This window comes from Melanerpes formicivorus, unplaced genomic scaffold, assembly GCF_026170545.1.
Source record: "Melanerpes formicivorus ecotype bairdi unplaced genomic scaffold, bMelFor1.0.p_v2 SCAF_81, whole genome shotgun sequence".
NCBI classification, from domain to species: domain Eukaryota; kingdom Metazoa; phylum Chordata; class Aves; order Piciformes; family Picidae; genus Melanerpes; species Melanerpes formicivorus.
Window position 1 is genome coordinate 1,415,237 of NW_027142433.1, and position 22,839 is coordinate 1,438,075.

General features: G+C 58.8%; 1 protein-coding gene across 2 annotated transcripts in view; it reads left to right on the plus strand.

The window, feature by feature from the left end:
* Positions 1-20,214, plus strand: part of TMEM121 (transmembrane protein 121) — a 45,716-nt gene extending 25,502 nt beyond the window's left edge. The window contains exons 2-3 of one of the 2 annotated variants that reach the window (XM_068164584.1): positions 16,349-16,687; positions 17,000-20,214. In XM_068164584.1, coding sequence (XP_068020685.1) covers positions 16,632-16,687; positions 17,000-17,879 — 936 coding nt within the window. In that variant the 5' untranslated portion in view covers positions 16,349-16,631 and the 3' untranslated portion in view covers positions 17,880-20,214. Of the gene's footprint in view, positions 1-16,348 lie in introns of both variants that reach the window. The other variant, XM_068164583.1, reaches the window with a different exon arrangement.
* Positions 20,215-22,839: the final 2,625 nt, after the last annotated feature.

The following is a 22,839-nucleotide window of genomic DNA, read 5'->3' on the forward strand; positions in this document are numbered from 1 at the left end:
GGGAAGAACTTTCTCCTCACCTCCAGCCTAAACCTCCCCTGGCACAGCTTGAGACTGTGTCCTCTTGTTCTGGGGCTGGGTGCCTGGGAGAAGAGACCAACCCCCACCTGGCTACAACCTCCCTTCAGGGAGTTGGAGAGAGCAAGAAGGTCTCCCCTGAGCCTCCTCTTCTGCAGGCTAAGCAGCCCCAGCTCCCTCAGCTGCTTTGGGTCAGTCTCTCATCCTCTGGATATCCTTTGTCTCTCCCATTTCACAGGGTGGGGAAGCAGCCCAGCAGCTCCCCATTCCTACACAGCATCTTTCAGCAGCTGGCTAAGCTGCAAAAGGGATTAGCTCTGCCTCCCAGCTCTGTACACAACCATTTCAGGCTTGCACAGAAGCTCTGTAGCCTTTCCAAGCAAAACTTTTCTCATGAAGCCCCTTCTGGGGAGATAGAAACCAGGCTTGGGGGCAGAGAAGAGCAGGTGGGAGGTAGGCTGCCACAGACAAAGCCAGTGCTGAGCTTGGGCAGGGCATGCTTGCCTAGTGCCAGGAGTGAGGAGGCAAGGAGATAGCCCAGAGCCTGGCAGGGACCTTGGTGCTGAGAGCCCAGGGCTGAGGAGTTCAGGAGAGGCCTTGGAGATGCATCTCTGTCCACAGGTGGATGGAGGCGGCAGAGGAGGCAGTTCCTGAGACTCCCGTGCAGGGTTACTTAAGCCCGAGCAATGTGTGAGGGCAGGGCAGGCACTGCCTCCAGGGCTGCTGTCCAAATGCTGCAGCCTGCTTTCCTCCCTCATCCAAGCACAGGCTTTCAAGCCTGCCAGCCTCCCCTCCTGCAGGGGCCTGACCTGCCCACGTCCCTCCTGCCCGCAGCCAAGCTCAGGCATTGGAATGTGCTGCCCAGGGAGGTGGTGCAGTGCCCAAGGCTGGAGGTGTTTGAAGGTGGTTTGGCTGTGGTGCTTGGGGCTGTGGTTTAGGGCTGAGCCTTGCAGAGCAGGGCTCTGGGCTGGAGCTGGTGGTGCTGAGGCTCTGCTCCAGCCTGAATGCTTTGGGAGCAGTGTGCCATGCACAGCACGGCGGGGGCAGCAAACGCAAGGGGAGCTGTGTGGATGCCCTGCCTGGGAGGCAGCCCCGGAGAGGATGGGAGGCAGCCTCTGCCCTCCAGCGCCGGGCAGGGAGTCCCTGTGGCAGCCTGGGCTGTTTAGTGCCAGCTCAGATGCCGGTGGCACAGGCCAGGTGGACTCAGGCAGTCGTTTTGTGGCTGAAGCACATTCATCATGCACTCCCTCTCCCTCCCTCCTCCTCTCCCTCCTCTCCCTCCCTCCCTCCCTCCACCGAGCTCCCCGAATAGCAAGAGCCTGCTTTTGAGGTTGGAAGTCAGGTTTAGAATCTTAATGATATCCTGTATCCCACAGCCTTTCATTTGGGGAGAAACAGCTCTAAATGACCCATTTTTCTTAGGATAATGATAATCATTACCGAGAGGAAAACGAGCACTGGAGCTGGGGACAAATGCAGGCACAGGAGGGGGGGGGTTAGGGGGGGGTGGGGGTGGGGAGGGGGTGACTGCTTCTGCCTGGCAAAATGCTACCCAGAGGAATAAACCTTTTGGTGCTTGGAAGGGCTGTAAAGATGCCTTTAAACATGCATGTAAATTGGCAACAAATAAGTCACCCTGGCTTGCAAGGGGAAGCCAGAGAGAGCAGCCATAAATATTTGATCTCCTTGGCAATGAGCTCCAGGGCAGCAAACTGTCACCATCCCCCTGGGGAGCACAGCCTGTTGGAGGGGGAAGCCACAGCACCTCCCCACGTTGCCCCCTCCCAACATCAAATTGCCAGCCCAGCTCAGCTGGGAGGCAAAGGAAGCTCTGCTTGCAGGCAGAGCTGCAACCCCAAATATGCAATGGCATCAGCAGGAATAGAAACAGGGATGGGGTAGGGTAGGAGAGGGTAGGATGGGATGGGATGGGATGGGATGGGATAGGATAGGATAGGATAGGATAGGATAGGATAGGATAGGATAGGATAGGATAGGATAGGATAGGATAGAACAGAGCAGAGCAGAGCAGAATTAACCAGGCTGGAAATGACCTCAGAGACCATCAAGTCCAACCTCTCACCCAGCACCATCCAATCAGCTAAACCAAGGACAGAATGTACACCACCCAGGTGGATCTACAACTTATGGACAACACCAGAACCCCCCCCGAAAAAACCCAGGGGGTCACCACCAGCTTCCCCCTCCCTGCTCCCTTCCTCCCTGCAGAAGGTGAGAGGAGCACAGAGAGCTGCTGTTAGCACTTAGCCCCAGCAAAGAGCCCAGCCAAGGGCAGCCAAGCCAGCAGGAGGCAGAGCTGGCACCTGCCAGAGCCAAGGGAGCTGCAAGGAGTGGAAGTTAGTGCCCAAAGCTAACCTGGTGCCAGCTTTCTGCCCAAGGGGATGCTGTAGATCCTGTCACCATGTTCCCTTTGCACACCCTGAGGTGATTTATTCACATTCTGCCACTTTCTGTTCAAGATCTGTGGAAGATTTCCTGAAACCCCCACACCTGGCAGTGAGGAGCCCAGCAACACCCCCAGGCTGGGCACAGGGCTCCTGCCCCTGCCCACCTGCCCTTCCCCATGGGCTGGCATGACACAGGCATCCAGCTGAGCCCCATCCTCAAGCCTGCAGAAGAGGAGGCTCAGGGGAGACCTTCTTGCTCTCTCCAACTCCCTGCAGGGAGGCTGTAGCCAGGTGGGGGTTGGGCTCTTCTCCCAGGCACCCAGCACCAGAACAAGAGGACACAGTCTCAAGCTGTGCCAGGGGAGGCTTAGGCTGAAGGTGAGGAGAAAGTTCTTCCCAGCAAGAGAGATTGGCCATTGGAATGTGCTGCCCAGGGAGGTGGTGGAGTCCCCATCCCTGGAGGTGTTCAAGAGGGGATTGGATGCAGCACTTGGAGCCAGGGTTTAGTTGTCCGGAGGTGTTGGGTGCTAGGTTGGACTTGATGAGCTCTGAGGTCTTTCCCAACCTGGTTGATCCTGTGGCTCACCAAGGATCTGTGACTTGAGTGCTTTTGTTTTTCTGGTGGAGGTCTCTTGTTGCAGGAGGGAAGGAATTTCACTAGCAAAGCCTGAAACCCCACCAGCTCCTGCAAACAAAGAGCTCAAATCCCAACAGGCTGTGGGCCAGACAAGCTGCAGACCCCTCCTGTGCTGCCTAAGTCACAGCTCAGCCCCCCACAGGGGCACCCCAGAGCTGTTCAGGCTCCACCACTGGTGGTCTGAGCTGCATGATTCATAGGGAAGCCTCCCCAGCTGGCTGCCACTGCAGACACAGCAGATGCAAAGGAGAGGGGGCCAGGGATCTGGGTTGAGATCTGTAGGGTGGCACTTTGAATCCCCTGGCACACCCCAGCCACCCAACCCCTGCCCTACTGCATGCCAGCTGGCACCCATGCCAGGGGCTGCAGCAGACCCCAGCACCTCTCAGGTCTGACTCCTGGGTGGCTTGGAGCATAGAATCCTGGATTGTTATGGTTGGAAGGGAGCTCAGGGCTCAGCCAGCTCCAACCCCCTGCCAGGGCAGGGACACCTCACACCACAGCAGGTTGCTCACTGTGTCATTGCCTGGGGGTGAGCAGAGGTCCTTTGGAGGGCAGCAGTGTGGTGACACAAATCCAGGGGCTGTGCAGTAGTTCATTAGCAGCAGTTCATCAGCAGCATGTGATGCAGCATAGGTGAGTCTCCTTGTGAAGATGAGGAGCTCAGCAGCCTTCAGAGGACACACTCCTAGAAGCTCAGATCAGGGCAGTTGCAGTCCTGGCTCTGTTGACCCTCCAGCCCCTGGGTCCAGGGACCAGAAACTGCTCCAGGAAGCAGAGGCAGCATCCTGCCCCTGTGCTTCCAGGTGCTGGAGCAGATCCTGGGCACTGTGCTTGCTCACACCTCTCCCTGCAACCTTACAAGTCCTTCAGCTCTAGATCAGGAGTCAAAGGCTTGCTGAAGGTGGCAGCAGGCTGAGCAGACTGCTGAGTGCTGCATGAGGATGTAAACAGGAGGTGCTGTGGAGAGTTGTCCTCAAGATGAAACCCAAAGCACCTCACTCAGTGCCCAGATCTCAGTCTGGAAGTCAACAGCTGCTGTGATTGTGGTGCTCAAGCATCTAAATAATTCAATTAGGTGTGACCCAAGGAAAACCTATAAACAGATAATTGATTGGGAGAGTGATTTGTGATCCCAGGTAATTGCTCTCTTCTGGAGGAGCCTGCAGCAGCCCCTGGGCCTGGCTTGTGTGCCAAGGATGTAGCTGGTTAGGTCTGTGAATGATGTAAGGAGTCTGGTCTCTGGATGCTGGGATTCAATTAGACACCAGCAAGGCAGGTTTCATTAGATTTATTAGGTAGGTGGCAGAGGGAAGGCTGGAAACCAGGGGAAGAGAAATACCTCCCTGGCGACCTCTGGGCTGGCAGTGGTTTCCTTGCCCTGCACTGGGATGGGTGCAGGGCTCATCTCCCAGGCAATGCCAGAGCAGCAAGGCCAGCACTGGCCCCACCCCAGGCACCAAGGATAAGGCACAGGACCAGGAAGGTAACCCTGAGGGTGATGGAAGTCCAACCACATCTGCCCCTGTCCTCCTGAGCCTAACAGGCACTGTGCTCTACCAGCACCCCCCCAGCACCCCCCAGCACCCCCCAGCACCCCCCAGCACACCCCAGCACCCCCCAGCACCCCCCAGCACCCCCCAGCACACCCCAGCACCCCCCAGCACCCCCCCAGCACACCCCAGCACACCCCAGCACACCCCAGCACCCCCCCAGCACCCCCCCAGCACACCCCAGCACACCCCAGCACCCCCCCAGCACACCCCAGCACCCCCCCAGCACCTCTTCCAGAGGCACCTGGCAGTAGCATGGGCTGAAATGCTGGAGAGCAAATGCAGGGCAGAGCCCACTGAGGCTCATCTCCTGCTCTGTAGCACCACTGACACCCTGCCATGGCTCAGCTGTGATTTCAGACCAGACAAGCCACGAGATGCCTGCTGGAGCAGGAGCCACTGTGAGTTCCTGTCTTGACTGGTGATGAGCTCTTGCCATCCACAAGCAGCCAGCCTCCTGTGCAGGGCAAGGCAAAGGTTCTTTGATTTGGCTGCTCCCCCACCAGTTCCCTCTTGCTCTCTGGGGTCTGAGGTGAGCTCTGCTGCCCTTGAGCTCAGCAAACAGACAGGATGTTCTTGGGGAAGCTTTCACTCAGACACCTGTGCCCTGCTGCTGCCTGCTCACAACTCACCAGGGACCAGAACCAGCCAAGGCACCTCCCTGTGAGAAGGCATCCTCTGATCCTGGGGAACTGGCTCAGCAGCAGTGGGACAGGCTGAGCAGCTCCATGCCTCCTCCTGGGGGAGCCTCACCCCTTGCAGGACAGATCACAGAATCACAGCAACAGCCAGGCTGGAACAGAGCCTCAGCATCACCAAGCCCAGCCCAGAGCCCTGCTCTGCAAGGCTCAGCCCTAAACCACAGCCCCAAGCACCACAGCCAAACCACCTTCAAACACCTCCAGCCTTGGGCACTCCACCACCTCCCTGGGCAGCACATTCCAGTCCCTGACCACTCTTGCCAGCACAAAATTCTTCCTCCTGTCCACTCTGAACCTCCCCAGTGGCAGCTTGAGGCCATTCCCTCTGTTCTGTCACTAATGACCTGTGAGGAGAGACCAGCAGCAGCCTCTCCACAAGGTCCTTTCAGGGAGCTGCAGACAGCAGTGAGGTCTCCCTCAGCCTCCTCTGTTCCACACTAACCATCCCCAGCTCCTTCAGTCTCTCCTCAGCAGATTTCTCCTCCAGGCCCTTCCCAGCTTCCTTGCCCTGCTCTGCCCTGGCTCCAGCACCTCCACATCTCTCTTGGATTGAGCTGCCCAAACCTGGACACAGCACTCCAGGTGTGGCTCCCCAGAGCTGTGTACAAGGCCACCTTGGAGCTGGGTGAGCAGCAGCATGCCAGGTGTCACTGGGGGAGCTCCAGCTCTGGGAAGGCAGAGGAGCAGATGGGTGAAAGAAACCCTGTGGGAGCCAGCCAGGCATTGTCAGCAAGGTCACCTTGAGAGCAGATAGCAGTAACATTGCCCCAGGGGTTAGCTGGATCCTTCCTGGTCGCATGTGGCTGACACAGCAGCTGAGTCTTGGCTTTGAAGGAGGGGGAAGAGCTCCCTGGTGAGGTTTGGCCGTGGCCTGGGTGCGTGGCAGGGGAGCCAGCAGCTTTGCCAGGCTGAGGGGGAGCCAGCAGACACGCTCCCCCCTTCTGTCAGCATCACTGGGCACTGCTCCTCCATTCCACCGGTGGCCAGCAGCTGCCTTGTGGTAATTAAGAGTAGAATAATCACTTTTAATCAAAGGCCAGACTGATGGCAGCAGCAGCAGCAGCCTGCCTGGCTCATGCTCTGTGTGCTGCCCAGCTCACCCCACCTCCCCCCCCCCGAGCCCAGGGCAATAGCAGGGCTCTCAGCAGTCCCTCTGACTGCTGCTGGATTGCAACCTGACAGCACAGCCTGGCAGGCAGGGACAAGCCCGAGCCAGCTGCCAGGGAGGGAAAGGTGCCCCTTGCTGTGCACAGGAGCCATCTCTCAGGGCTGGCAGGTGAGCTGGGTGGCCTCCAGAGCTGCTTCCACTCCCCTGGGGTGCTGAAGCCTGCATCTCTCCTGGAGCACCCAGGCCTCCTGTTCACCTGGGGAGGCAGAGTGGGGGGCTCCCTCATGGCAGGGGGCACAAGCCTGTTGCTCTTGCTGCCCTTCCACTCTCTCACAGGGCTTTTTCTGGAAGCTGGCACAGCAGCTCTCCAAGGCCACTAAGTGCTCAACACCTTAAGCACCAGGAGCAGAGTCAGACCCCTCTGCCCTCCCAGCTCTTCACTTTGGATCCTGCCCTGCCGTGTAGGCATTAGCCATGTGCTGCTCACAACCTTCCCTGGCACTCTGGGGTGAAGGAGGAGCCAAGAGGCTGAGTCCCTCACCTACTGCCTTCAGTTTGCCATCTTTCTGGCCTGGGGTCAGGGCAATCAGCAGGTGCCTCCCTGCCTGCCTGTGTCTCTAGAAGACAGCCTGCAGCCCAGCCTCTCTTCTCTTCAGCCACCCACTGCAGAGTCAGCTCAACCTACAGGCTGTCTCAAATATGTAGGAGATGCCTGCAGAGCTCAGATCATCTTCCCTGGGAGGCTCCTGGAGTGCTGCCCCGGAGCTCCCCACAGCCCTTTCCCTTTGCAAGCACACTTTTAGCACCAGGAAGCTCCTAGCACTTTCCTATTTATAGCTTCACACCCCTGCTCCCATTTCCTTTCAATTAGCTGCCTGCCTCAGCCTTGCCTTGAGGAGGTGAGGGGCAGCTGGAGCTGCTTGGCTCTCAGGCAGCTGCTGCTGCCAGAGCAGGGTTTGGAGCACCCCCAGTGCACTGGGTGAGGGCTCTGTGGCTCTGTGCTGGGAGCAGCACTGAGGAAATGTTGTGCCTCCCTGCCAGCAGCCAGGGGAAGGATGAGCAAGAGCAGGGAGCAATTCTGTCCCCAGCCTGTGGGGGTTTCCAGCAGGCAGTGGAGGCAAGTGGCTGTGTGAGGACTGTGTGCTGGTTCTAGATCTCTCTTTCCACTCACACTACCAATGAGAGGTTGTTTGAGGACCTAGCAGTGACTGACACACACAAACCCCAAACCAGCCTCAGGCTACCAGGAAACCAGCACCTGGGGGAGGGTTGTGTCATAGTATCACAGTATCAGTCAGGGTTGGAAGGGACCACAAGGATCATTCAGTTCCAAGCCCCTGCCATGGGCAGGGACACCCCACACTAGATCAGCCTGGCCAGAGCCTCAGCCAGCCTGGCCTTAAACACCTCCAGGGACAGGGCCCCAACCACCTCCCTGGACAACCCATTCCAGGGCTTCACCACTCTCATGGGGAAGAACTTCCTCCTCACCTCCAGCCTCAATCTCCCCACCTCCAGCTTCATTCCATTCCCCCTAGTCCTATCACTGCCTGAGATCCTGAGCAGTCCCTCCCCAGCCTTCCTGTAGCCCCCTTCAGATCCTGGAAGGCCACAATGAGGTCACCTCAGAGCCTTCTCTTCTCCAGACTGAACAGCCCCAACTCCTTCAGTCTGTCCTCACAGCAGAGCAGCTCCAGCCCTCTGCTCCTCCTCCTGGCCCTGCTCTGGACACCTTCCAGCACCTCCAGATCCCTCTTGCCATAGGGGCTCCAGAACTGGAGGCAGTACTCCAGGTGGGGTCTCCCCAGAGCTGAGCAGAGGGGGAGGATCACCTCCCTTGCCCTGCTGGCCACACTTCTCCTGCTGCAGCCCAGGCTCTGGTTGGCTTTCTGGGCTGCAAGTGCACACTGAGAGCTCCTGGTGAGCTTCTCCTCCCCCAGCACCCCCAAGGCTCTCTCCTCAGGGCTGCTTTCCAGCCAGGATTTGTGCCTGGGTTTGTCTTGACCCAGCTGCAGGACCCTGCCCTTGGTCTTGTTGCACCTCCTGAGGTTGGCTTGTGCCCACCTCTGCAGCCTGTCCAGGTCCCTCTGGATGGATCCCTTCCCTCCAGCTGTCTGCTGCACCACACAGCTTGGTGCCATCAGCAAACCTGCTGAGGGTGCACTCAATGCCACTGTCCATGTCTGAATGGAATAGAATAGACCAGACCAGGTTGGAAGAGACCTTTGAGATCAGTCCAGACCAGAATGAGATCTTGAAACATCTTGGGAACACCAAGCATTGCTCCAGGGGAGCAGAACATTTTGCTGGGAGAGTGGTAAATGGTTTTGGTGGCAGTGTCAAAATGCAGTGCTATAATTCCATGTTTTAGGTGCAAGTCAGAATGAATCATTTACCTGCTCCACAGCCTGTGTTTAAATACCCAAAATATCAAATAGCTGAAAAGAGTTTTTTCCCCCTCTTTTGTTTTTTTGACACATCTGTCAAATCTCAGCCAGCTTGGCACTCTGTGAGTGGGGAGAGGCTCCCAGCAGCCCCAGCTGCCTGCCTTGCTGGCAGAGCCCTGCCTAGGGTGGCTGCAGGGTGCAGGGCTGCAGACCCACAAAGCCATCCAGCTCTGCTTTGGGCTAGCAGCAGTCCCTCACCCCAGCAGGGCAGAATGGTGTGACTGAGAGCTGAGAACCACAGAGCTGGCAGGGCTGGAAGGGAGCTCAAGGCTCAGCCAGCTCCAACCCCCTGCCATGGCCAGGGACACCTCACACCACAGCAGGTTGCTCACAGCCACCTCCAGCCTGGCTGCAAACACCTCCAGGCAGGAGGCTGCCACCACCTCCCTGGGCAGCCTGTGCCAGGCTCTCACCACCCTCCTGGGGAACAACTTCTTCCTCACAGCCAATCTCAATCTCCCCACTTCTAGTTCTGCTCCATCCCCCCCAGTCCTATCCCTCCCTGACACCCTCACAAGTCCCTCCCCAGCTTTCTTGCAGCCCCCTGCAGATCCTGGAAGGCCACAATGAGGTCTCCTGGGAGCCTTCTCCTCTCCAGCCTGCACAACCCCAACTCCCTCAGTCTGTGCTCACAGCAGAGCAGCTCCAGCCCTCTGCTCCTGCTCCTGGCCCTTCTCTGGCACCTTCCAGCCCCTCCAGACCCTTCCTGGCACAGAGGCTCCAGAACTGGCCCCAGAGCTCCAGGTGGAGTCCAAGCAGAGGGGGAGAGCATGTGATTACATTTTTTCCTGCTCAGACCAGATCTCTGCTGCTTCTCATTTGGGATTCTCTTTGGGAAAGGGGAAGGAAATCAACCCCCTGAGGGAGCTGGCAGCAGGAGAGTGCAGTCGATGCATTCAAGCTGGAGGTGGTTTTGTCTGCCAGCCCTGCTGCACTGCTTCTTGTCAGCAGGTTGTGAGGCCGGTTTGCAGCTCTTCCTTTCCCTGTTTCTCAGCGTGCCCTCACGGCAAACGATCTGTAATCATTAGCAGTGGGCTGCTTCCTCCTTCAGAGACAATTAGTGGGCAGGGTCCGGAACAATCTCCCTCAATCGCATTTCCTTCACAGGATGCACTTGCGATGCCGGTGGTGCCTTGGAGGAGGCTGGGCACGGCTGCTGCCCAGGAGCCACCTTCCCATTGCCCAGGGTCTGAGCATCCCCTCCCGGTCAGCGCCGAGGGAGCCTGCCCAGGCGGGCAGGTCCTGCCCCTCCTGCAGGTCGGTGAGGCTGAGCAGTGCCCACCAGCACCACCTCTCAGCGAGGTGAGGCAGGAAAACGCAGCGGCACGGGGGGGACTCGATGTGGAGCTTCTCAGTTAGGAGAGGATTTGCTCTCCCTGCAGCCCCCACCCCCCCGGGGCTGCTGCGCAGGGCTCACAAAACGCAGAGGCAGCCAAGGGCCTCTTCCCAGCCCGGCCCCTGCCCAGAGCAGGGCGCTTGGCTCTTAACCTGGTCACCCCCTGAAGGACAGCCCCGAAGGACGATGCCACCTCCCGGGCAGCCCTGCCCCGGATAGCTTGGCACCGGCAAAAGGCGGCGGTGCTGGGCACGGGGCAGCGGTGCAGGGCAAGGGGCAGCGGTGCAGGGCACGGGGCAGCGGTGCTGGGCACGGGGGCAGCGGTGCAGGGCAAGGGGCAGCGGTGCAGGGCACGGGGCAGCGGTGCAGGGCACGGGGCAGCGGTGCAGGGCAAGGGGCAGCGGTGCAGGGCACGGGGCAGCGGTGCAGGGCACGGGGCAGCGGTGCAGGGCAAGGGGCGGCGGTGCAGGGCAAGGGGCAGCGGTGCAGGGCACGGGGCAGCGGTGCAGGGCAAGGGGCAGCGGTGCAGGGCACGGGGGCAGCGGTGCTGGGCACGGGGCAGCGGTGCAGGGCAAGGGGCAGCGGTGCAGGGCACGGGGCAGCGGTGCTGGGCACGGGGCAGCGGTGCTGGGCACGGGGCAGCGGTGCAGGGCAAGGGGCAGCTGTGCAGGGCAAGGGGCGGCGGTGCAGGGCAAGGGGCGGCGGTGCAGGGCAAGGGGCAGCGGTGCAGGGCACGGGGCAGCGGTGCAGGGCAAGGGGCAGCTGTGCAGGGCAAGGGGCGGCGGTGCAGGGCAAGGGGCAGCGGTGCAGGGCACGGGGCAGCGGTGCAGGGCAAGGGGCAGCTGTGCAGGGCAAGGGGCGGCGGTGCAGGGCAAGGGGCAGCCAAGGAAAGGGTTTTGTGGAGCAGCAGCTCCTCAGAGGGCTGGAGCCTGAGTGAGGGCTGGAGCCTGAGTGAGGGCTGGAGCCTGAGTGAGGGCTGGAGCCCTCGCATTCACGCTCAGGAAAGCTGGATGGATCAGAGTGATTCAGAGTGCAAAAGAAGCCTCAAGTAAAGCAGCATCCTGACTGCCTGGGAAATTGGTTGTGTGCACTTTGGCCTCGCTCATTCCCTCTTCATTTATAGGCAGACTTCAAATCAGTGGAACCAAGGAATCTGCCAGGCAGAGCTGGGGCTCAGGGCACCCCTGCTGGCATGGAGCAGGCTGTGGTTTGGTGGTGGCTCCACAAGCCCTCCAGGCTTGGCTGCAGCCGCTTGCTCCCCAGCCCTGGGAGGTAGGGTTTGTGCTGGTGCATGAGGCTGTTGGTTGCAGCCTGCACCCACATGGCTCCCAGCTGGCTGTGCCTGGTGCCTGGTGCCATGCCAGGTGATGCCAGGCATGGGCAGCAAGTGGAGGTGATGATGGGTGGCTGTGGGTTGCAGATGCTGGTAACAGCAGAGCTGGCAGTAATTAATCACCCTGCAATGAGAGGTGGAAAGCTCAGTTTAATTTTCTTCCCAGGTTCCTTGGCTGATGGTGAAGCAAGGCTCTGACCTCATAAAATTGTCAGGGCTGGAAGGGAGCTCAAGGCTCAGCCAGCTCCAGCCCCCCTGCCATGGCCAGGGACACCTCACACCACAGCAGGTTGCTCACAGCCACATCCAGCCTGGCTGCAAACACCTCCAGGCAGGAGGCTTCCACCACCTCCCTGGCAAGCCTGTGCCAGGCTCTCACCACCCTCCTGGGGAGCAACTTCTTCCTCACAGCCAATCTCAATCTCCCCACATGTCCTCAAGTAACCAGGGCTGCCTTATAGCAGCCAAGAGGAACAGGTACAGGACCAATAAAAGCTCCTCAGCTGGAGCACAGGCACCAGAGTGGCAAGGGCAAGGGCTGGCTGCACCTCTGCTGGCTGTTTTCTATGGCTGATGGAGATGAGAGTGCAAGCCCTGCACTTCAGTTGGGTTTGGAGCCCCCCTGCAGGACCCCCAGACCTCTCCAGGAAACCACAGTTAGCCCTGTCCCCACCACAGGCTCTCCTGCCCTGCAGGGATGCTGGGAAGGCACAAGTTGAGCTGGGATAGGAGGTGCTGGCAAGCAAGGCCTGGAGGTGGAGAGGAGAGCTGCTGCTGCTGGCTGTCCCCATGCTCTGCACTGCTGTGGTCAGACACTGCCCTCGGGCTGCCTCTCACCAGCTGACCTCCAGCTCTGGGGGCGTTAGGGAGTGCACTTCCTCACCCCAAGGAAGGCAGCAGAGCTGTTTGTGCAGGGGAGAATGTGTGCTCATGGAGGGAATGGCCATTGCTGCCAGGCTGCTGCAGTGCCTGCTCGTGGGGCCCTGGCACCAGGCAGGACGCAGAGCCTGCTCCATCCCTTCCTCTGGGAGGTTGCCAGCCTGGCTCCCTGGCATGCAAGCTCATTGCATTCAGGTGAGCTGCCTCTTGTTTACAAGAGTTCCTGCAGGAAGAGGCATGTTGTAAATCCTTTTCTGACCAAATATTTGCCTCCCACAGGCTCTTGTGGCCACCTGACACGCTCCTCGGCTTGCTGAGCCAGCATGCCTCTCCAGCAGGCCCCAACATCCTCTCAGGTGCAGCCGTTTAACAGCTATTAATCAGTGTTTCCCAGAGTAATGGCTGCTTAGAAACTACCTTCTCTTGTCAATAGCCCTCCAAGGAGAGTTTTACACCCTGCCTCCCCGCTGGGGTTGTCACACACCACTCAAAGAGGCAAGCTCTGCTGCACGGAGAGGCACAGCCCCTCTGTATGCTCACATGGCACCGGGACAGCCAGCCAGAGGGGGGGAAAGCATCAGCGGTGGCCCAGCTGGAACACAAGGAGGAGAGTTTGCACCCCAGCAGGTGCCTGGGAACCTGGCCTGTTTGAGGCTCTTCTCAATGACAGAGATTGAAAACACCATCAGCAGTGTGCAGCTGGCACCCAGCTGAGTGGTGCTGTTGGTACACCAGAGGGACAGGTGACAGCAGAGCTGCTAGAGGTGACACAGAGCTGGCACCCAGCTGAGTGGTGCTGTTGGTACACCAGAGGGACAGGATGGCATCCAGAGGGAGCTGGACAAGCTGCTGAGGTGGTGCCCAGGTGAACCTCATGAAGTTCAGCAAGAGCAAGTGCAGGGTTCTGTACCTGGGCCAGAACAATCCCCACTGTCAGTACAGAGTGGGGGAGGAGGTGTTAGAAAGCAGCCCTGTGGGAAAGGATTTGGGGGTGCTGATGGAGGAGAAGCTGGCCAGGAGCAGGCAGTGTGAGCTTGCAGCACAGAAGGCAGATCCCATCCTGGGCTGCATCCAAAGCAGCAGAGCCAGGGAGGGGATTCTGCTGCTCTGCTCTGAGAGACCTCACCTGGAGCAGTGTATGCAGGTCTGGAACCCTCAGCACAGGAAGGACCTGGAGCTGATGGAGAGGGTCCTGAGGAGGCCATGGAAATGCTCAGGGGGTTGGAGCAGCTCTGCTACAAGGACAGGCTGAGGGAGCTGGGGGTGTTCAGCCTGGGGAAGAGAAGGCTCTGGGGACACCTCATAGCAGCCTGCCAGGACCTGAAGGGGCTACAGGAAGGATGGAGAGAGACTGTTTGCAAAGGCCTGCAGGGACAGGAGCAGGGACAATGGCTTCAAACTAGAGCAGAGCAGATTGAGACTGGATGTTAGGAGCAAGTTCTTGACTATGAGGCTGGTGGAACACTGGCACAGGCTGCCCAGGGAGGTGGTTGAGGTCCCTTCCCTGGAGATATTCAAGGTGAGGCTCAACAGGGCCCTGGGCAGCCTGATCTAGCTGGGGATGTCCCTGCTGGCTGCAGGGAGGTCAGGCTGGATGAGCTTTGGAGGTCCCTTCCAGCCTGGACCATTCTGTGGTTCTATGAACTGTTTGCAGAAGGCAGGAGAGGTGCTGGCCCAGGGCTTACCCTCAGAGAAAGCAGTGCTCGAGTCCTGGGGCTCAGCTCAGCCCCACAGCCCTCTCCCTCTGCTCTGAGAGGTCACCATAGCAAATCAGGACGTTCACAGAAGCCATCCTGAGCTGCTGCCAGTGCTTCAGGAGCAGGTGGGAGGGAAGGCTGCACAGCTGGAGCACATTTCAGCTGAAAGCAATCTGCTGCAGCACTGGTGGCAGGGGACACCGTGAGCTGACACCAGCCTGTGTCCTGAGCTTTCCCCCGGGGGCAGGGCAGGGTCTCTCTGTCTGCTTCCATTAGAGGTGAGGATAGCTTGGGCTGGGAGCCTGTGCCTTCCCTGGCTGCCCAGCCCCTGTGTCATGCAGGGGGGCAGAGGGGCAGGATTTACTAGCAGGCTGCTCCCTGACAGGGTGCTGTGATGCACCCACTGCCCTTTAAATCACCACTGTCATCTGGAGGCATAAATACTCGAGAAAGAGGGAAAAAAAAAACCCACACCACCATTGCCTCCTGAAAGACCTAATTTATCTGGAATTATCCATCCTTGGCTATAAATCCTCTGCAAATCTTGGCAGGAGCTCAGAAGCTGGTGCAGCAGTGACTGCTGTATTTGCATCTGAGACTTCAGGAGCAGTCAAACCAAAGCCCTGAACAGCAGCTCCAAGACCACAGCATCATCAACCAGCTTGGAAAAGACCTCAGAGATCATCAAGTCCAAACTGTTACCTAACACCTGACACCTCCTGACAGCTAAACCATGGCTGGGGAGGGACTTTTGAGGGTATCAGGGAGGGATAGGACTGGGGGGGATGGAGCAAAACTGGAAATGGGAAGATTCAGGTTGGATGTGAGGAAGAAGTTGTTCCCCAGGAGGGTGGTGAGAGCCTGGCACAGGCTGCCCAGGGAGGTGGTGGAAGCCTCCTGCCTGGAGGTGTTTGCAGCCAGGCTGGATGTGGCTGTGAGCAACCTGCTGTGGTGTGAGGTGTCCCTGCCCATGGCAGGGGGTTGGGGCTGGCTGAGCCTTGAGGTCACTTCCAGCCCTGACAATTCTGTGGCTCCAAGTGCCACATCCAGTCCTGTTGTGAACACCTCCAGGGATGGGGACTCCACCACCTCCCTGGGCAGCACATCCCAATGGCCAAGCTCTCTTGCTGGGAAGAGCTTTCTCATCCATCAGCACCCCCAAATCCTTTTCCTCAGGGCTGCTGTCACCTTCTCCCCCACTCTGTACTGACAGTGAGGATTGTTCTGGCCCAGGTGCAGAGCCCTGCACTTGCTTTTGTTAAGCTTTGTGAGTCTCACCTGAGCACCACCTCTCCAGTTCTCAGGGGGCTCCCCAGGTCCTTGTGCCCCTCCTGCAAGCAGGGCTGGCTCCTTGCTCCAAGGAGTGGGCAACTCATCCACTCAGTACCTTTGCAGCCCTCCAAGTCCAGGCCTAGCCTCAGCCTAACCCCAGTGGGCTGGGTAAGCAGTGCTCATAGCTCCAGCAGCCTGGCTGCCTCAGCCCCGAGGTGTTCTCTCCAGGGCCATCATTTCAAGCACCAGTGCCATGGGCTGGCAGAGATGTGCTGTGTGAAGGCTGAGGGCCCCTGGACAGATGTGACTGTGGTGGCCAGGCTGAACTGCATGAGATGGAGTGATCTCTAAGGGGGGGTCTGTGAGGTCAAGCACTTTCCCCCCAGATTGCTGCTGTGCCTGCAGGGTTAGCTGGTGTGTGATGAGGTTATCTGGCTCTGTGGGAGCAGCTTGATAGGACTCTTGAGTGTACTGGGACCTCTTCACTTCCCAGCTGTGTGGTTCCTGTGCAGAAAAGCTCAAGAAATGATGCAGGCAAGTGCAGCATGGCAAGCAGCTGTGCTCATGAGCAGCTCAGCCGGTGCAGAAAGCTGCTGGAAGCTCATGGTGCCCCAAGGACAGCTTTCCTACCTGCTCCCTTGGCATGCCAGGGACAGCCCCAGCCCTGGTGCCAGCCCTAGTGGGGTACTCACAGGTCTGCCTGGCTCCACCTTGGCTGTGCTCTTGCTGCCTCCACAGGAGCACCCAGGGCTGTGCGAGGGCAGCACGCCATGGCTCCGTGCAGGACACCCAGGCTGTGTGACAGGGCTCAGTGCCCCAGGGATGGTGGTGGGGCAGTACCTGGTAGAAGCCCAGGGGGTGCTGCAGTGTGGTGGGAGCTGAGGGGGACCATCACCCTTGCTGTCTCGTGGGCAGCTCTCGGAGCAACCCTAATGCTTGTGCTCTGCCATCTGTTCCAGGGATGGAGGGATGTGTGTGCAGCTCTGAACGGCAGGACCACGCAGCAGCCCCGTGGGGAGAGATCTGAAGGCGGTTCCCCGTGAAGACACAGAGGGACCCCCCCCACAAAGGCCCTGGAAGAGTGTGGGGTCTCAGCAGGAAGCACAGAGCTGCCCTTCCACCCCGCCGGCCAGGCCTGCCTGCTGCCCGGTCACCGACCGCCTGCCCAGGGATCTGCGCCAGGGTTTGGGGCTCGGAGCCCGGAGCTGTGTTGGTGCCACTGGATCGCTGGAGAGCCTGAGAATGACGGGGGGCCCACCACGGCGGGGGGACGTTCCTCCAGGAGGCCCTGCACGCCTGTGAGCCCTGGCTGCTGGCGGGAGAGGGTGCCTGGGGCTGGGCTCCTCGGCGGGGCTGGGGCCGGCGCCGGAGCCGTGGTGCACGCAGGGCGCAGCAAGAGCCGGGGTGGGGGCTGCAGGCTCAGGCCAGAGCCTGGGCAGAGCGGGGCTGCCGGCTGAGCCGCCGCTCCCCTGGGGGCCTCTCGCTCGGGCCGGGGGGGCCGGAGCGGGGCCGGTGCCCCGGCGCGGAGCGGGGGCCGCCGCGCTCACCATGGTGCTGCCGCCCCCCGACAAGCGCCACGTCTGCCTGACCACCATCGTCATCATGACCAGCATGGCCTTCATGGACGCCTACCTGGTGGAGCAGAACCAGGGCCCCCGCAAGATCGGCGTCTGCATCATCGTGCTGGTGGGGGACATCTGCTTCCTGATCGTGCTGCGCTACGTGGCCGTCTGGGTGGGCGCCGAGGTGAAGACCGCCAAGCGGGGCTACGCCATGATCCTCTGGTTCCTCTACATCTTCGTGCTGGAGATCAAGCTCTACTTCATCTTCCAGAACTACAAAGCGGACAAGAAGAACCTGGAGACGGTGGCCAGGAAAGCCCTGACCCTGCTGCTCTCCATCTCGGTGCCAGGGCTCTACCTGGTGCTGGTGGCCCTGGACAGCATGGAGTACATCCGGACCTTCCGCAAGAAGGAGGACCTGCGGGGCCGCCTCTTCTGGGTGGCCCTGGACCTGCTGGACATCTTGGACATCCAGGCCAACCTGTGGGAGCCACACAGGACCGGCCTGCCCATCTGGGCGGAGGGGCTCATGTTCTTCTACTGCTACATCCTCCTGCTGATCCTGCCTTGCGTGTCCCTCAGCGAGATCAGCATGCAAGGGGAGCACATCGCCCCGCAGAAGATGATGCTCTACCCGGTCCTCAGCCTGGTCACCATCAACATCGTCACCATCTTCATCCGGGCCATCAACATGGTCTTGTTCCAGGACAGCAGGGTCTCCACCATCTTCATCGGCAAGAACATCATCGCCATCGCCACCAAGGCCTGCACCTTCCTGGAGTACAAGCGGCAGGTGAAGGAGTTCCCCCAGAACGCCATCGCCTTGGAGCTCCAGCAGAACTCCCTCTCCCACAACCAGACCATCCACAGCACGCAGGGCATGATGCCCCACGAGCCCTCGCCCACCAGCGAGATCCTCGACACATGAGGGAGAGCCCCCGGCCCAGCGCCGGCGCGGGCGGCCCCGTGCCCGGGGGAGGAGGGATGCTGCTCTCTCGCTGCCAGGGACAGACCCCGGCAGCCAGGGCTCTTGTAGGCACAAAACACCTTTGGATCGAGCTATGGAGTGTCCCCTAGACGTCTTCATCTCAGGTATAACCCTAGGAGTCCTCCAGACAAACCAAATGAACTTGCAAAGGACCTGAACCAGCTAACCCTCTCCCCCCCATCGCCTTTCCCCCCTCCCGCTCAAAGCCCACGAAGTTACGGTGTCCCTTTTGGCTCCTTGAGCACCTCACCTTTACTCCAAGCCTGGAACCGAGATTTTGTTACTGGAGACCTTTTTATGGAGTGGGGACAGGGGCCTAGGTGTACGGGGTGGGGGGTGGGGGGGAGGTTTGACCCAGTAAACCCTGTGATCGTAGTTGTCTCTTATCTCCAATGGTTGTGTTTACAGTTTTCTATTTATAACAGCTCCCAGGGGCTCCTGGGCAGCCCTGGGGGCTTCTGTCCTTGCAGTGGGGGGCGGGCAGGAGCAGCCAGCCCTGCAGTGGGGAGTGAGGCTGGCATGGAGAGGCTGGCATGGGTCCCCCGCTCCAGGCTGAGGTGTGTGGGGGGGGAGGCTGCATCTCCAGCAGCGCTCTGCACCGACGCTGCTGGGAGCAATCTTTGTCAAGCTGAAGCGGAGCTGGTGCTGGTGGTTTGTGTGTTTCATTCACTCCCAACGAGGCAGCACAATGGCTCTATTTTTGGAAGGGTCTCTGTCTCTCCTCTCCCTGCCTGCAGCAGCTGCTGCAGCTGCCCAGGCACTCCCAGGCAGGCTTTGTCAGAAGAGTGGCAGCAGCGCTGCCTCTTGCCCCGGCAGCCAGCCCTGGGGAGGGAGAGCTGCTTGCCACAGCTATGATGGTTTTCAAAGAAAACACTGAGAATCAGCCAACCACCACCTAAAAAGAGCCAGGAAGGAAGCACTGCCCCGAGCAGGGGGTGGCCAGGGGTGCCCTCCACCAGCCTGAGCAGTGGCAGGGGGCTTAGCTGGCTGCAGGTAGTGTGGAGGGAGCTGGACAATAAAAGCCCTACGAGAGCAATGGCTTCTGGTGGTCTCTTTTCTGCCAGCATGGGGAGGGAGGGAAGCAGCACAGAACTGACCAGGTTGGAAGACATCTGCAAGCTCACCAAGCCCAACCACTCACCCAACCCTAACTGATCAACCAGCCCATGGCACTGAGTGCCTCACCCAGGCTGCTCTTAAACACCTCCAGGGATGCTGACCCCAGCCCCTCCCTGGGCAGCACATCCCAAAGGCCAATATCTCCATCGGGGAAGAACTTCTTGCTAAGATCAAGCCTGAACCTCCCCCTGGCACAGCTTGAGACTGTGTCCTCTTGTTCTGCTGCTGGCTGCCTGGGAGAAGAGACCAACCCCTGAAAGGTTTAGGGGGCTTTTGGTGGGGTTTTTTTGTTTGGTTGATTGGGTTTTGGTTGTTTTGGGTTTAGTTTTTGTTCTGGGGTTTGGGGCTGTTGGTTTTGTGGTTTGTGAGGTTTTTTTGGCCAACAAAACTGAGTTTGCAACAAATTTATCCAACTGGAAAAGTTTCTTCCCCCTTTCCCTGGGAGAAGCTGAGAGGACTAGGGCAGGTGATTTAAAAGGCATTAGGAGGAATGAATTGAACTGCTAAGTGACTCCGGGCTAGCTCTGGAATCGCACATTACCTCTCTGCTGGTGCCATTAAGATCCACGCGATTAACGGCCGTGCAATTAACTCCCAAGCATCTAATAACATCCTGCCACTCTTTCAGGTAATTAATTTATCATCAGCCTTTGTTTTTACAGCCTTTCCCCAGAACGGGGGGGATGGGGGAAAAAAAACCCTCTGTGGGTACTGGAGGCTCCAGTACAGTGCTGGGCAGCCTGGGACCGGGATGCTGCACCTGCAGCGTGATTTGATCCTGGGGGTTAAAATCCGTGCCCCAGGCTTACTCTAGCAGGTCGTTGTGTGTGGTTTTGTTCTGTCTCAGCTTCACAGCTCAGCTCTGCAGCCTTGCCTTGTGTTGGAACAGATTAATAGGGTTGCCCAGGGAGGCGGTGGAAGCTTCATCCCTGGAGGTGTTTGCAGCCAGGCTGGATGTGGCTGTGAGCAACCTGCTGTGGTGTGAGGTGTCCCTGGCCATGGCAGGAGGGTTGGAGCTGGCTGAGCCTTGAGGTCCCTTCCAGCCCTGACAATTCTGTGATTCTCTGATTCTAATATTCCCTTCAGCCTGACCTGTTGCCTGGGGGCAGGGGGGGTTGTCTGGCTGTGCTCTCTGGATGGAAAGGGAGCAGTGTTTCACCCGCCTGCTGCTGTAACCTCTCAGCAGTCTTAGGAGTCCTCACAACGTTTTCCCCAAGGCTGCAAGACCCTGCTGCCCACTCCTGATGTGGGATTGTTGTCTGTGGAAGAGGTGCTCCTGGGGGAGGGCTGCTCTGAGCTCCTGCCTTTGCAGCAGCTCCTGGAGGTGATGCTCAGCTGGGATGTGCAGCACTGTGCCACTCCTCTAAGGTACCTGAGCTCACAGGGTACTCAAAGCCTGCTCCATGGCAAAGGGGCGAGAGGCTGCTCTTGTCTTCTGCTGTTCAGCATCCTCGGGGGCTCTAGCCCGTTTCTTACCGAGCACAGGGAGGGATCCAGGCTGGCAGCTTGCATTTGACCAGGCAGGCTGTTAGGTTCTCCATTCCCTCCTTTGCAAAGCCCTTTTGCTTTCCCGGGGGGTGCCATGCATCCCGGTGCCACCCAGTGCCACCCCGGGCTGCAGGCAAATCGCCATTTATTGATTCGTTTATTTTAATACCAAGTCTGGGTCAATTTGTGGAGCAGGGAGAGACTGGACATGGATGCCAATAGCCATTTTCATCCTGCCTGCCCCAGATTCACTGCACTGCTCTGTCTGTTGCTGCTAGCTGAGGCCAAGCTGCCATAAAAAGCCAGGCAAGGGCAGATCTCCAGAGCACCATGACAGCAGTTCCCAGCCTCCTAAATTCCTCCTGCCCAGCCTCTGTGGCAAAAGTTCGAGTCCCTCATTAATTTAAGCCTCACTTTGAACGCCCCTGGATTTTTCCCCCTCCCCCCCATCTGTATCTAGGTTGTTTCTTTTCAGCTCTGGCATCCTTGAAGGATATTACCCATTTGAATTACTGACTGGGACTTGCTCGTTTAATTTCACCTTAATAAAGATTTTATATGGTTTTGACACGTTCAGTGCCTCAAACGGATCGACACAGCCACCTGAAGAAAGATTACGACGGCGGTAGCTCAGGAAGCATTAGGGGGAGCCTGGCAAGGTGTATTGATCGCCCTCTTTTACAGCTGCTCGAAGACAAAAGGCAGCCGGAGGGAAGAGCAAGTGCCGCAGTTGGGTTTAATGGGAGCCTCCCTGAGTTACAGCATCTCCTGCCCGCCGAAGCCACTCGCAAGCAGACCTCGGCCAGGGCTCAGCCCGGTGTGAAAGAGCAGAGATGGAGTTGCTGGGATGCTGCCAGGAGGGAGACTGAAGGGAAAAGGCTGCGGGGGGAATAACAAAACAAACACAAAAGAAGTAACAAAGAAACAAGAAAAACCAAAACAAGCAAGAAGTCCCCAAACAAGAGAGAGGCACTGCCGGGGGAGGAACAAAGTGGAAGTACAGAAGTGAGCGAAGGTGCTGCTCAGATCCTGCCCTGCTGTGGCCAGAGGAGCAGGGAGGGGATTGTCCCCTGGGGCTCAGCTCTGCTCAGCCCACACCTGGAGTGCTGTGTCCAGTTTGGGCAGCTCAATCCAAGAGAGATGTGGAGGTGCTGGAGCCAGGGCAGAGCAGGGCAAGGAAGCTGGGAAGGGCCTGGAGATAAATCTGATGGGGAGAGACTGAAGGAGCTGGGGATGGTTAGTGTGGAACAGAGGAGGCTGAGGGAGACCTCACTGCTGTCTGCAGCTCCCTGAAAGGACCTTGTGGAGAGGCTGCTGCTGGTCTCTCCTCACAGGTCATTAGTGACAGAACAGAGGGAATGGCCTCAAGCTGCCACTGGGGAGGCTCAGACTGGACAGGAGGAAGAATTTTGTGCTGGCAAGAGTGGTCAGGGACTGGAATGTGCTGCCCAGGGAGGTGGTGGAGTGCCCAAGCCTGGAGGCATCTAAGAGCAGCCTGGATGAGGCACTCAGTGCCATGGTCTGGCTGATTAGTTAGGGTTGGGTGATTGGTTGAGCTTGGTGATCTTGGAGGTCTCTTCCATCCTGGCTGATTCTGTGAGAGGACTGGTGCAGGTTGATCTTCAAGGGAGGATCTTCCCTCTTCTGTCTTGAAGCACAGCATTGCAGAAGAGACATTGCTCTGTCCCAAAGCAAGGTTGTGGGACATAATGACAGCAGACATGAGGTCTGCAGGGTGCAGCAGCCACAAACCCACTTCCCAGTGCTTCTACATTGCCATAGCTGAGTGATCACCCTCACCTTGGTCTCTTGGAGTCCTTTGCTTTGCCATGAAATAATCATCAATAGTTCTCAGGAGCTGATGGGACCGAACACATGCTGGAGTGTGCCCAGAGAAGGGCCAGGAGGAGGAGCAGAGGGCTGGAGCTGCTCTGCTGTGAGCACAGCCTGAGGGAGTTGGGGTTGTGCAGGCTGGAGAGGAGAAGGCTCCCAGGAGACCTCATTGTGGCCTTCCAGGATCTGCAGGGGGCTGCAGGAAAGCTGGGGAGGGACTTGTGAGGGTGTCAGGGAGGGATAGGACTGGGGGGGATGGAGCAGAACTAGAAATGGGGAGATTGAGATTGGCTGTGAGGAAGAAGTTGTTGGCCAGGAGGGTGGTGAGAGCCTGGCACAGGCTGCCCAGGGAGGTGGTGGAAGCCTCCTGCCTGGAGTTGTTTGCAGCCAGGCTGGAGGTGGCTGTGAGCAACCTGCTGTGGTGTGAGGTGTCCCTGGCCATGGCAGGGGGTTGGAGCTG